Here is a 10,311-nt window from a genome sequence, read left to right on the forward strand (position 1 = left end):
TAGCTTGAGGCTCTGTCTCAAAAAAAAAAAAAAAAAAAATAGAAAATTAGCCAGGTGCCTGTAGTCTCATCTGCTTGGAAGGCTGAGGCAAGAAGATCATTTGAGCCCAAGAATTTGAGGTTGCTGTGAGCTTTGATGATGCCATAGTGCTCTACCAAGGGTGACAGAATAAGACTCTGTTTCCGAAAAAAACTTAAATGTAATTCTGATACTTAGCCCTTTCTTCTTTAGCCAACAAGTACATAACCTGAAGAGTTAGAGTTGTTGGTTAGTTACAGTTCAAATAACTACTGTGGTTATATTTGTTGGCTAGAAAAGAAAACAAATGTGACATATTAACCATAAGAGGGACTAAACAGAGTCCTCCTCATCAGCTAGAAGTATTGATCCAAGGTCTCAGAGAATTCTGTAAAAGAACCCTTAGTCAGAATGACTATCTGATTCAAGTTCATTGAGTTTTTCTTGGGAGTAGTGTGATTGCAAAATCGAGTGGTTGTTACAGTGTTACTTGGTATCCAGCGTTTGGCAACAAGATAATTATCTATTCCATGATATGTAGCTTTTTTAAAAATATTTTTTTTGAGACAAAGTCTCACCTTGTTGCCCTTGGTTCAGTGTTGTAGAGTGTCGTGGCATCGCAGCTCATAGCAACCTCTAACTCTGGGGCTTAAGCAATTCTCTTGCCTCAGCCTCCCAAGTAGCTGGGACTACAGGCGCCTGTCACAATGCCCGGTTATTCTTTTTAGAGACAAAGTTTCACTCGGGCTTAGGCTGATCTCCAACTCCTGGGCTCAGGTAATCCACCCACCTCAGCCCCCCAGGGTGCTGGGAACATGGGTATGAGCTACTGCACCCAGCCAATATGTAGCTTTAAACATGAATAGCTTTTGATGGAATTATTAGAGGAATTTGAATTTTTACTGTATATATGTTTCAGAGATAAACAGTTATCAGTAAAATCTTTACATTTAAGGAGTTTTTCAGTATGAGTAAATGTTAATTTAAATTAATGGACAAACCATTGAAAGATATACCATAATGGTTTTATTTTATTTCTTTTTTTTTTGTACCATTTGGCTGGGCCCAGGTTTGACCCTGGCACCTCTGGCATATGGGGCTGGTGCCCTACTCCTTTGAGCCACAGGCGCTGCCCCATAATGGTTTTATTTGAGACACTGTCTCACTCTGTGGCCCAGGCTAGAGTGTTATAGCGTCATAGCTCACAGCAATCTCAAACTCTGGGGCTTAAGTGATCCTCCTGCCTTACCTTCCTGAGTAGCTGCGACTATAGGTGTGCACCACCACATCTGGCTGGCTTTTCTCTCTTTAGTAGAGATAGGTCTCAGACTCCTGAGCTCAAGCAGTCCACCCACCTTGACCTCCCAGAGTGCTAGGATTATACACAGAAGCTACTGTGTCCAGCCAGGTATACCAAAATGGTAACAGTAGTTACTTCAGGTTGGAGGATTATAGGTTATCTTCTAGTTTGTGCTTTTCAGAGAAATGTGTGTGTGTGTGTGTGTGTATTTATACTGAAAAAAATTGTGAAAATAAAAATGTCAATGTAAAATTGAATTAATGGGTCTTTGCTTTTAAAAGGATAAGGCCAATACTGATGAGGTTTTCAGCAATATCAGCTTACAAAGAATTTCGATGTAAAAACTTTTAATACTGTTAATATTTTATTTTCCTTTTCTCTCTGTCTCCCCACCCTACTTTTAAAAAAAATGTAGGCTCCAGGGGACCATGAGCTGAGTTGTGACTTCTGGGAACTGGTTGGGTTGGCCCCCGCTGGAGGAGCTGATAACTTGATCAACGAAGAGTCTGACGTTGACGTCCAGCTCAACAACAGACACATGATGATCCGAGGAGAAAACATGTCCAAAATCCTGAAAGCACGCTCCACGGTCACCAGGTGTCTGAGAGATCACTTCTTCGATAGGGGGTACTATGAAGTGAGTGTGCTTTGTCAGCTTTTGCTAAAAGCCATTTTGAAACTTGAAACAGCAGTACTCAGGCCAGGCCTTTATGCACTCTTTCCTTCCATTTGACCAGGTTACGCCTCCGACATTAGTGCAAACCCAAGTAGAAGGCGGTGCTACGCTCTTCAAGCTTGACTTCTTTGGGGAGGAGGCATTTTTGACTCAGTCCTCACAGTTGTATCTGGAGACCTGCATGCCAGCCCTGGGAGATGTTTTTTGTATTGCACAGTCTTACAGGGCAGAACAGTCCAGAACTCGGAGGCACCTGGCTGAGTATGAAATTATCTTGTTTTTATTTATTTTTAGAAAATATCTTTAGAGATGGAAGTTTTTTATAGGTAAATGATACCTATGTAAAAAATTGTGGTATGTTAGAGTAATAGAAGAACATGGTAAAAAGTTTTGCCTTCTTAGGACATAGCTAGAGTGATCAGATTTTAACATTTGTAAAGCGGGACAACATGGCTGGGGGGGCGGGGCAGGGCCTGACAACAATGCAAACTCTGATAAGCAGTTTTCGATAATCACTTTTCAACAATTATTTGTAATTATTACAGTTTAACATTATAAAATTAACAAAAATAATATAAAACTCATGTTCTGGCAAAATAGCCACATGGCAGCCGAAAACCGCATATTCCCTTCCTGTTTCTCCCAACCGTTCATGCATTCTTTCCAAAACTCGGGACTTTTTAAAAACGCCGCAGGACGCGGGACAAATTGTTCAAAAGTGGGACGTCTGGTCACCCTAGACATAGCTAAGGTCTACTTTTGCAGTTTGCCTTGATCTTTTATATGGTAAGGAATAAATTAGAGGCTTAGCACCTGTAGCTCAGCGGCTAGGGTGCCAGCCATATACACCAGAGCTGGCGGGTTCGAATCTAGCCTGGGTCTGCCAAACAACAATGACAACTACAACCGAAAAAAAAAATAGCCGGGTGTTGTGGCAGGCAGCTGTAGTCCCAGCTACTTGGGAGGCTGAGGCAAGAGAATTATTTAAGCCCAAGAGTTTGAGGTTGCTGTGAGCTATGACGCCATGGCACTCTACTGAAGGCAACAAAGTGAGACTCTGTCTCAAAAAAAAAAGGAATAAATTGGAAATCATTATTCGGGGATAAGAGGGGAGTCCAGAACTAATTGCCAAGTTGGGAAACTGGTTTAGCGTTGTTGGAATTTTACTCGTATGCCAGTTTCCCAATGTTAAATCTTTGCTTTCAAAAACCAGCGTTAAGAAAAGAGTGGCCCTGAGCTCGTGTTCTTGTTCTTCAGATACACTCATGTGGAAGCCGAGTGTCCTTTCCTGACCTTTGAGGAGCTCCTGAACCGAGTGGAGGACTTGGTCTGTGATGTGGTAGATAGAGTCTTGAAGTCACCTGCAGCAAGTGTAGTGCACGAACTCAACCCGGTAGGTAGAGTGTTATAGAAATTACAAACCATTAACTCTACAAAAGCTGCAGGTGAAAGCTTCACAGTTACATTTTGGACATCTATTAGGAGACAGTGAAGCTTTCACTTGTGGCTTTTGTAGAGTTAATGGTGATAATAGTTATTGCCAACAATTTTATGTTATTTTAACTTACATAAGAAGAGATTCATATGTTTTCCTTTTTAGGAATGTCTGCTTAGTTTTCTACTCTGAAATAAGGTTTTATAATAATGGTGAAATTTTTTTAATAGAAACTTTGAGTGTTACTAGTGTCTTTATATGCACTGTATTTTTCCTTTTTGACTACAGAACTTTAAGCCCCCCAAACGGCCTTTCAAACGGATGAACTATTCAGATGCTATTGTGTGGCTAAAAGAACACAATATAAAAAAAGAAGACGGAACTTTCTATGAATTTGGAGAAGTATGTATTTCTTTCTTTCTAATCACTATTTTAAAGGTGGTATCATGTTCCAGTGGATTGCTGCTTCTGGTTAACTGTCACAGTACTTAAGAGGCATCTGCTTATCCTTGAACCTGCTTTGTGGGGTTGTCTGAGGATTCACTAAGTCAGTAGGTGTAGAACGAGCCGCACCGCAGTTGCCTTTTCTGTGGCATCCAGTAAATGGTAGTGAGTTTTCAGCATTCTTTCACATCTCATCCTTTGCTGTTTCCTCTTTTGTGCTTGTTTCTTGGCCTCAATTTACAAGCTCTACTCATCCTCTGGGCTGGCAGGGCTGCCGGAGGTTGTGAAGCCTTGAAATTACATAGAAAATGTTGGTGTATATATATGTAGGTGTTACATTTTTCCTAAGACAGTGTCATGTGCTTCCAAAGGGATTAATTGCTCCCAAAACAGTGATAGACTCCTTCATGTGGAAAGCAATTGGAAGAGCTGTTAGCTGCTGGTTAATATGTAAAGCCAAGAGAGAAGGCCCTGCTGGGGAGAGGGCCTGGTCCTCTATACACTTAGCATTTTGTTGTCGCTCAAGAAACCCCATCCTGCATGCACTGGGGTACAGATTTTCAACACCATTCCAGGCCCTCTTTTCCTGTGCTTTCAACTATTCTTTGAATAATATTTGTGAATCTAGTTGTTTTATAGGTGAAATGAGAGTGGCTGCTGCTAACTAGAGTTTTGGTTCTCTAGGAGGAGAAACAGTGTACAGGGTATCCTAAAGGTTGCTGTACGTACATAGGGCCAGTGGGAAATTGTACCTAATTGTACCTTTATTTACAAAATAGTCATTACAGATTTTTTTTTTTTTTTTGAGACGGAGCCTCAAGCTATCCCCCTGGGTAGAGTGTCATGGCATCACAGCTCATAGCAACCTCCAACTCCTGGGCTCAAGCGACTCTCCTGCCTCAGCCTCCCAAGTAGCTGGGACCACAGGCGCCCGCCACAACGCCTGGCCATTTTTTGGTTGCAGCCATCATTGTTGTTTTGGCAGGCCCGGGCTGGGGATTCGAACCTGCCACCTTAGGTGTATGTGGCTGGTGCCTTAGCCGCTTGAGCCACAGGTGCCGAGCCATCATTACAGAATTTTATAAAGTGTTTACAAAATATTCTCTACATGCTGATGTATAAATATAAAAAAATACTAAAAATATATAAAGTATGAGTTTTTGATTTTTCCTACTCCTGGCAACCTTTGGGACACCCTGTACTGCCTGGTCTGTGTAAAGCACTCATTGTTTTGTGAATTCCGTTTATGATATATAATGGAATGCTCTGACAACTTGAATACTGTTAGCATACCTCGGTACTCAGCTAGGGCATGTGATTGAGTGGGAAGGGCCCTTCCCCCAGGTGGTCTTGGCTTCTACCCTTGTCCTCCCTGCTTTTTTTTTTTTTTTAAGAGACAGAGTCTCACTTTATCACCCTTGGTAGAGTGCTGTAGAGTCACAGCTCACAGCAACCTCCCAACTCCTGGGCTTAGGCAATTCTCCTGCCTCAGCTTCCCGAGTAGCTGAGACTACAGGTGCCCACCACAGTGCCCGGCTATTTTTTGTTGCAGTTTGGGGCCGGGTTTGAACCCTCCACTCTTGGTATATGGGGCCGGCTTACTCACTGAGCCATAGGCGCTGCCCTCCTCCCTGCTTTGTAACTGAAGACTAGTGACCTCCTCTCCGGTCCCTTATCTCTGACAGGGGTGTCCAACCTGTGGCCCATGAGCCGCCTGCAGATTATTTGAGGATTGTTTTGCTTATTTGTGGTGCTGGATATGCATGGTGTGCATGGACCTTTTTGCTCATCAGCTTTCTTTAGTGTTTGTGTATTTATTGTGTGACCCAAGACAACTCTTCTGATGGGTGGCAGAAAAGACAAAAGATGGGCCCCCTCTGCGCCTGTATACATGGTTATCATTTCATACGTATGAAGACACTAGGGGGGATACATGGCCTTCAGACTTCCGAGGTGTGCAGAGACTCCGCTTCCCTGATTGCATCTTATGCAGAACCCCATGTGTAAAGCACCTATGAGCAAAGGGACCAGAGCTTGAATGTGGGGTACGGGACGGGGGTGTGTGTGCGCCCATTTCATTCTCACCTCGAGCAAATCAGTGAGTCTTCTCAATCTGTTTTTTCTGGGACAAGAGTTTTCAGTTTTAACTTGAATTTATGTGTGGTACCAAAGGATGTTTTTTTTTTTTTTTTTTTTTTTTTTTTTTGAGACAGAGCCTCAAGCTATCCCCCTGGGTAGACTGCCGTGGCATTACAGCTCACAGCAACCTCCAACTCCTGGGCTCAAGCGAGTCTCCTGCCTCCGCCTCCCAAGTAGCTGGGACCACAGGCGCCCGCCACAACGCCCGGCTATTTTTTGATTGCAGCCATCATTGTTGTTTGGTGGGTCCAGGCTGGATTCGAACCCGCCACCTTAGGTGTACGTGGCTGGCGCCTTAGCCAGTTGAGCTACAGGTGCTGAGCCCCAAAGGATGTTTTAAGAGAGGAGGAAACTAATTTTGGTTGTCATCATCTAACATTTCTCAGCTAACTCTTCCAGGTGTGGTTACACCTGTAAATTTGATGCTGGTTAATTTGTCCTATGATTATGCCTCACTGTCATTAAGGCATAACTGATTATAACAGGAGAGTTTAAAGAGTAGTGTCACTCATAACACACTCGCATCATTCACCAATTACCGAATACCTTACAGAGCTAAATGGACAAGTTCACTTTAAAACAGGCCACTGAAAAAAATAACTGAGCAGTGTCTAGTCACAGCTTGGGGGTTTCCTTTTGTTTTTTTGGTTTTCAGTCCTCAAACAGCATGGTGGTCAAGGTGCACTGTGAAAGGAGGTAGATCTTTTTACACATTTAATAACTGTGAGCTTAAAAGACATTTATTTCTCTTTGAAATAAATTGTTCCTTACACAAGTGTGTGTGGGTTAAGAGTCACTGAGTGCTCTACTAGGCTGAATTAATGGGAGGAGGAGCTGGTGTGGGTGAAGGAGCTGCTCCTGCCCTGTTGTGTTCCGAGCCGTAAATGTTAATGAAGTCTTGTTTGACCTCAGGATATCCCAGAAGCTCCTGAGAGACTGATGACAGACACCATTAATGAACCAATCTTGCTGTGTCGATTTCCTGTGGAGATCAAGTCCTTCTATATGCAGCGATGTCCTGAGGATTCCCGGCTTACTGAATCTGTCAGTTTGTGATTCCAAGAGTATTAGTCATTTTGCTTTTTAAGGGGGTGGGGACTGTCATCTGGAACAAGACACAGCTCCTGGCAAATATTTCATTATGTATCTAGAATGACAGTATTTAAAGAAATGGGTTTTTCCCTCCTCCAATTGGCATTAACATACTGTCTAAATAATATTTGCATTTTGCATGATCGCAGAGCCTCCCTTGGCTGTCAGACCTTTAATTGTACTTTTTGTTTAAGCTCCATGTTAGTGTCATGTCTGACAGCCTGGTGGTAACTGTGCTTTTTTTTTTTTTTTGCTTATATTTAAAGGTTGACGTCTTGATGCCTAATGTTGGTGAGATTGTGGGAGGTTCAATGCGTATCTGGGATGGTGAAGAACTGCTGGCAGGTTATAAAAGAGAAGGGATTGACCCCACTCCTTACTATTGGTATACAGATCAGGTAAAAACAAGTCTTAAACACTCTTTAAAATTTTTTCATTCTAATAGTTCTGTGTACATTAAAATTTGTATAAGGAGAGAGTGTAGGGTAATATTTGATACTTGAGCTGTTTTTGGATTCTTCATTATAATGTGGCATATGAATATTACTAGTTTTGTCTTCGCAAGTTTTATTTGAAAACTTGTTTAATGGCTAGCCTGGCTCATTGCATTGTTATTAGGGTGGTACCTATAGCTCATTGGTTACAGTGCCAGCCACATACACCCAGGCTGGTGGGTTCGAATTGGCCTGAGGCCAGCTAGATGACAATGACAACTGCAATGAAAAAATAGCTGGGCATTGTGGCAAGCTGCCTACAGTCCCAGCTACTTGGGAGGCTGAGGCAGGAGAATTGCTTGAGCCCAGGAGTTTGAGGTTGCTGTGAGCTATAGTACTCTATGGGCGACATAAACTCTGTCTCAAAAAAGAAAAAAAAAAAGTTATTAGATCTCACTAGTATCTAGTACTATCCTTTATTTTCCCTTAAGTAAAGAGATACTAACTCAGTTTGAAAGTTTGAAATCTCTTCTTTCTAGTGTGATATTTAATTCCTTATTTGTTTTTCATACCAAGCTATTCCTTTACACATGGTTTATGAAGGTATATATATTAAGGGTTGAATTATTTTTTCTTTTTTTTTTGTGAGACAGTCTTACTCTGTTATCCTAAGTAGAGTGCTATGGCATTAGCTTAGTTCATAGCAACCTAAACTCCTGGGGTCAAGTGACCCTCCTGTCTCAGCCTCCTGCTTAGCTGGGATTACAGGCATCTGCAATGCCCAGCTAGATTTTCTATTTTTACTAGAGACAGAGTCTTACTCTAGCATCAGCTGGTCTCAAACTCCTGAACTCAGGCAGTCCACCTGCCTCAGCCTCCCAGAGTGCTAGGATTACAAGTGTGAGCTATGGTGCCCAGCCTCTGGGTTGAATTCTTAATCACAGTGAGCCAGCTTCTTTCAAGTGGGAAATTTGAATATTTTATTTTTTAAAATATTTATTTACTTATTTTTGAGACAGAGTCTCACTTTGTTGCTCTCAGTAGAGTGCTGCGACATCATAGCTCACAGCAATGTCAAACTCTTGGGCTCAAGCGATTCTCTTGCCTCAGCCTCCGAAGTAGCTGTGACTGTAGGCGTCCGCCACAACGCCTGGCTATTTTTGGTTGTAGTTGTTGTTGTTTGGCAGGCCCGGGTTGGATTCGAACCTGCCAGCTCCGGTGTATGTGGCTGGCACCCTAACCGCTGAGCTATAGGCACCGAGCCAAGGAAATTCGAATATTTTAGAAGAAATTTAAAACTAAGCATTTACTTTTCTCTCCCACTTTTCTTTAAACAGAGGAAATATGGTACCTGTCCTCATGGAGGATATGGCTTGGGCCTGGAACGGTTTTTAACTTGGATCCTGAATAGGTATCACATCCGAGATGTGTGTTTATACCCTCGGTTTGTCCAGCGCTGCAGGCCGTGACCGATTCTTCCTAAAGCGTGATGGAAAGAATTCAGTTTGTGAAAGGAATAAGCTGCCTCTTTAAAACAAAGAACAAAAAGCCAGAATCTTCCCTTTTTATTCCATTGGGGTATAACTGTTTCTGTTCTCTATGCTTTTTATTCCTACTACGCTAAAAAGTAGTGCAAATTACTTGAAAGTCAAGTGATATTGATGATTGCCATCTTAAGAAAAATGTCTATCACAGAGTTTGGGGGAAATATATGGTAGATAACTCGGCAGTTGTGGATACATTTCAGCATTTTATCCAATTATAGGTCATAATTTTGGGGTTATATACATAATTAGTTTTAAATTATGGTCTAACACATTCCAGCAACTTAATCTTTCTGTCCTTTTAAGTGTAACTGGAATTTTCTAATTTTTTTTATTGCATCAGTGAGTCAAACTAAACATCTTGGGGGAAATTGGCAATATGGTATGAAAATCTGCTGGTACTAGAATAGGGTGTAATTCAGAAGTAGATGCTAGAATCAAATGAATGCAAGTCTTTTGCATCACTTATCAATCTTTACTAAATCCACATAGCTGCTTATAAGTCTGAGGCATACAAATTGATATGAAAGAATTTGTAAAAATGGAATTTCCTTACAGAATTTGAAGTAAGAGCATAATTTGGGGAGTACTTAATGATTCACAGCATTCCTTTTAGCATTAGTTTAAGCTAAAGAGGCAGACTGATCTTCCCTCTTTCCTGTTAATTCCTAAGTAATTAAGAACAAATAAGTTCAAAAACAATTTGCTGCCAGAATCTTAACAACTGTAAGTGGTCGTTTGAGTTGCCCCCACCATGTCTTTAGATCTAATCTGTGCCACCTTATTAGCTCACAGCAGGCTTCTTGAATGGCTTTATTTCAGATTTAGTTAATTTCTCTCCTGAATGCATGTCGTGTATTCTCAATAGGCTGTATTCCCAGCAATCAATAAAGAAACACACACAAAAACTCTATGCTGGTTTAATTTTCTTCTAGTTGAATGTCTCTGTCTTACATTAATTTATGTTTGGTAATTTTTTCTCTTTTTATTTTTTATGCTGCATATATGTGAAGTTAGATGTTGCCCACATGCAGTAGTCATTACTAAAGTTACATGGTAATGAAAAGGAATGGCCTTTTAAAATTAGGTAAGTAGGGCCAGAGGCGAGTGAATTGCGTGAGCTCACAGGTTCAATACCAGCTTGAACCAGAGCGAAATCTTATCTCTAAAAATAGTTGGGTGTTGTGGCAAGTGCCTGTAGTCCCAGCTGCTTGCTCGGAAGGCTGAGG

General features: G+C 41.6%; 1 protein-coding gene across 2 annotated transcripts in view; it reads left to right on the forward strand.

The window, feature by feature from the left end:
• Positions 1–9,993, forward strand: part of NARS (asparaginyl-tRNA synthetase) — a 19,557-nt gene extending 9,564 nt beyond the window's left edge. For both annotated transcript variants that reach the window (XM_003788429.3, XM_012804295.1), the window contains exons 9-15: positions 1,734–1,955; positions 2,056–2,255; positions 3,252–3,387; positions 3,718–3,831; positions 6,925–7,056; positions 7,371–7,502; positions 8,876–9,993. In XM_003788429.3, the coding sequence (XP_003788477.1) occupies positions 1,734–1,955; positions 2,056–2,255; positions 3,252–3,387; positions 3,718–3,831; positions 6,925–7,056; positions 7,371–7,502; positions 8,876–9,007 (1,068 nt within the window). In that variant the 3' untranslated portion in view covers positions 9,008–9,993. The remainder of the gene's footprint in view (positions 1–1,733; positions 1,956–2,055; positions 2,256–3,251; positions 3,388–3,717; positions 3,832–6,924; positions 7,057–7,370; positions 7,503–8,875) is intronic.
• Positions 9,994–10,311: the final 318 nt, after the last annotated feature.

The sequence above is a fragment of the Otolemur garnettii genome, unplaced genomic scaffold (assembly GCF_000181295.1).
Source record: "Otolemur garnettii isolate 467f Iridium unplaced genomic scaffold, OtoGar3 scaffold00027, whole genome shotgun sequence".
NCBI classification, from domain to species: Eukaryota; Metazoa; Chordata; class Mammalia; order Primates; family Galagidae; genus Otolemur; species Otolemur garnettii.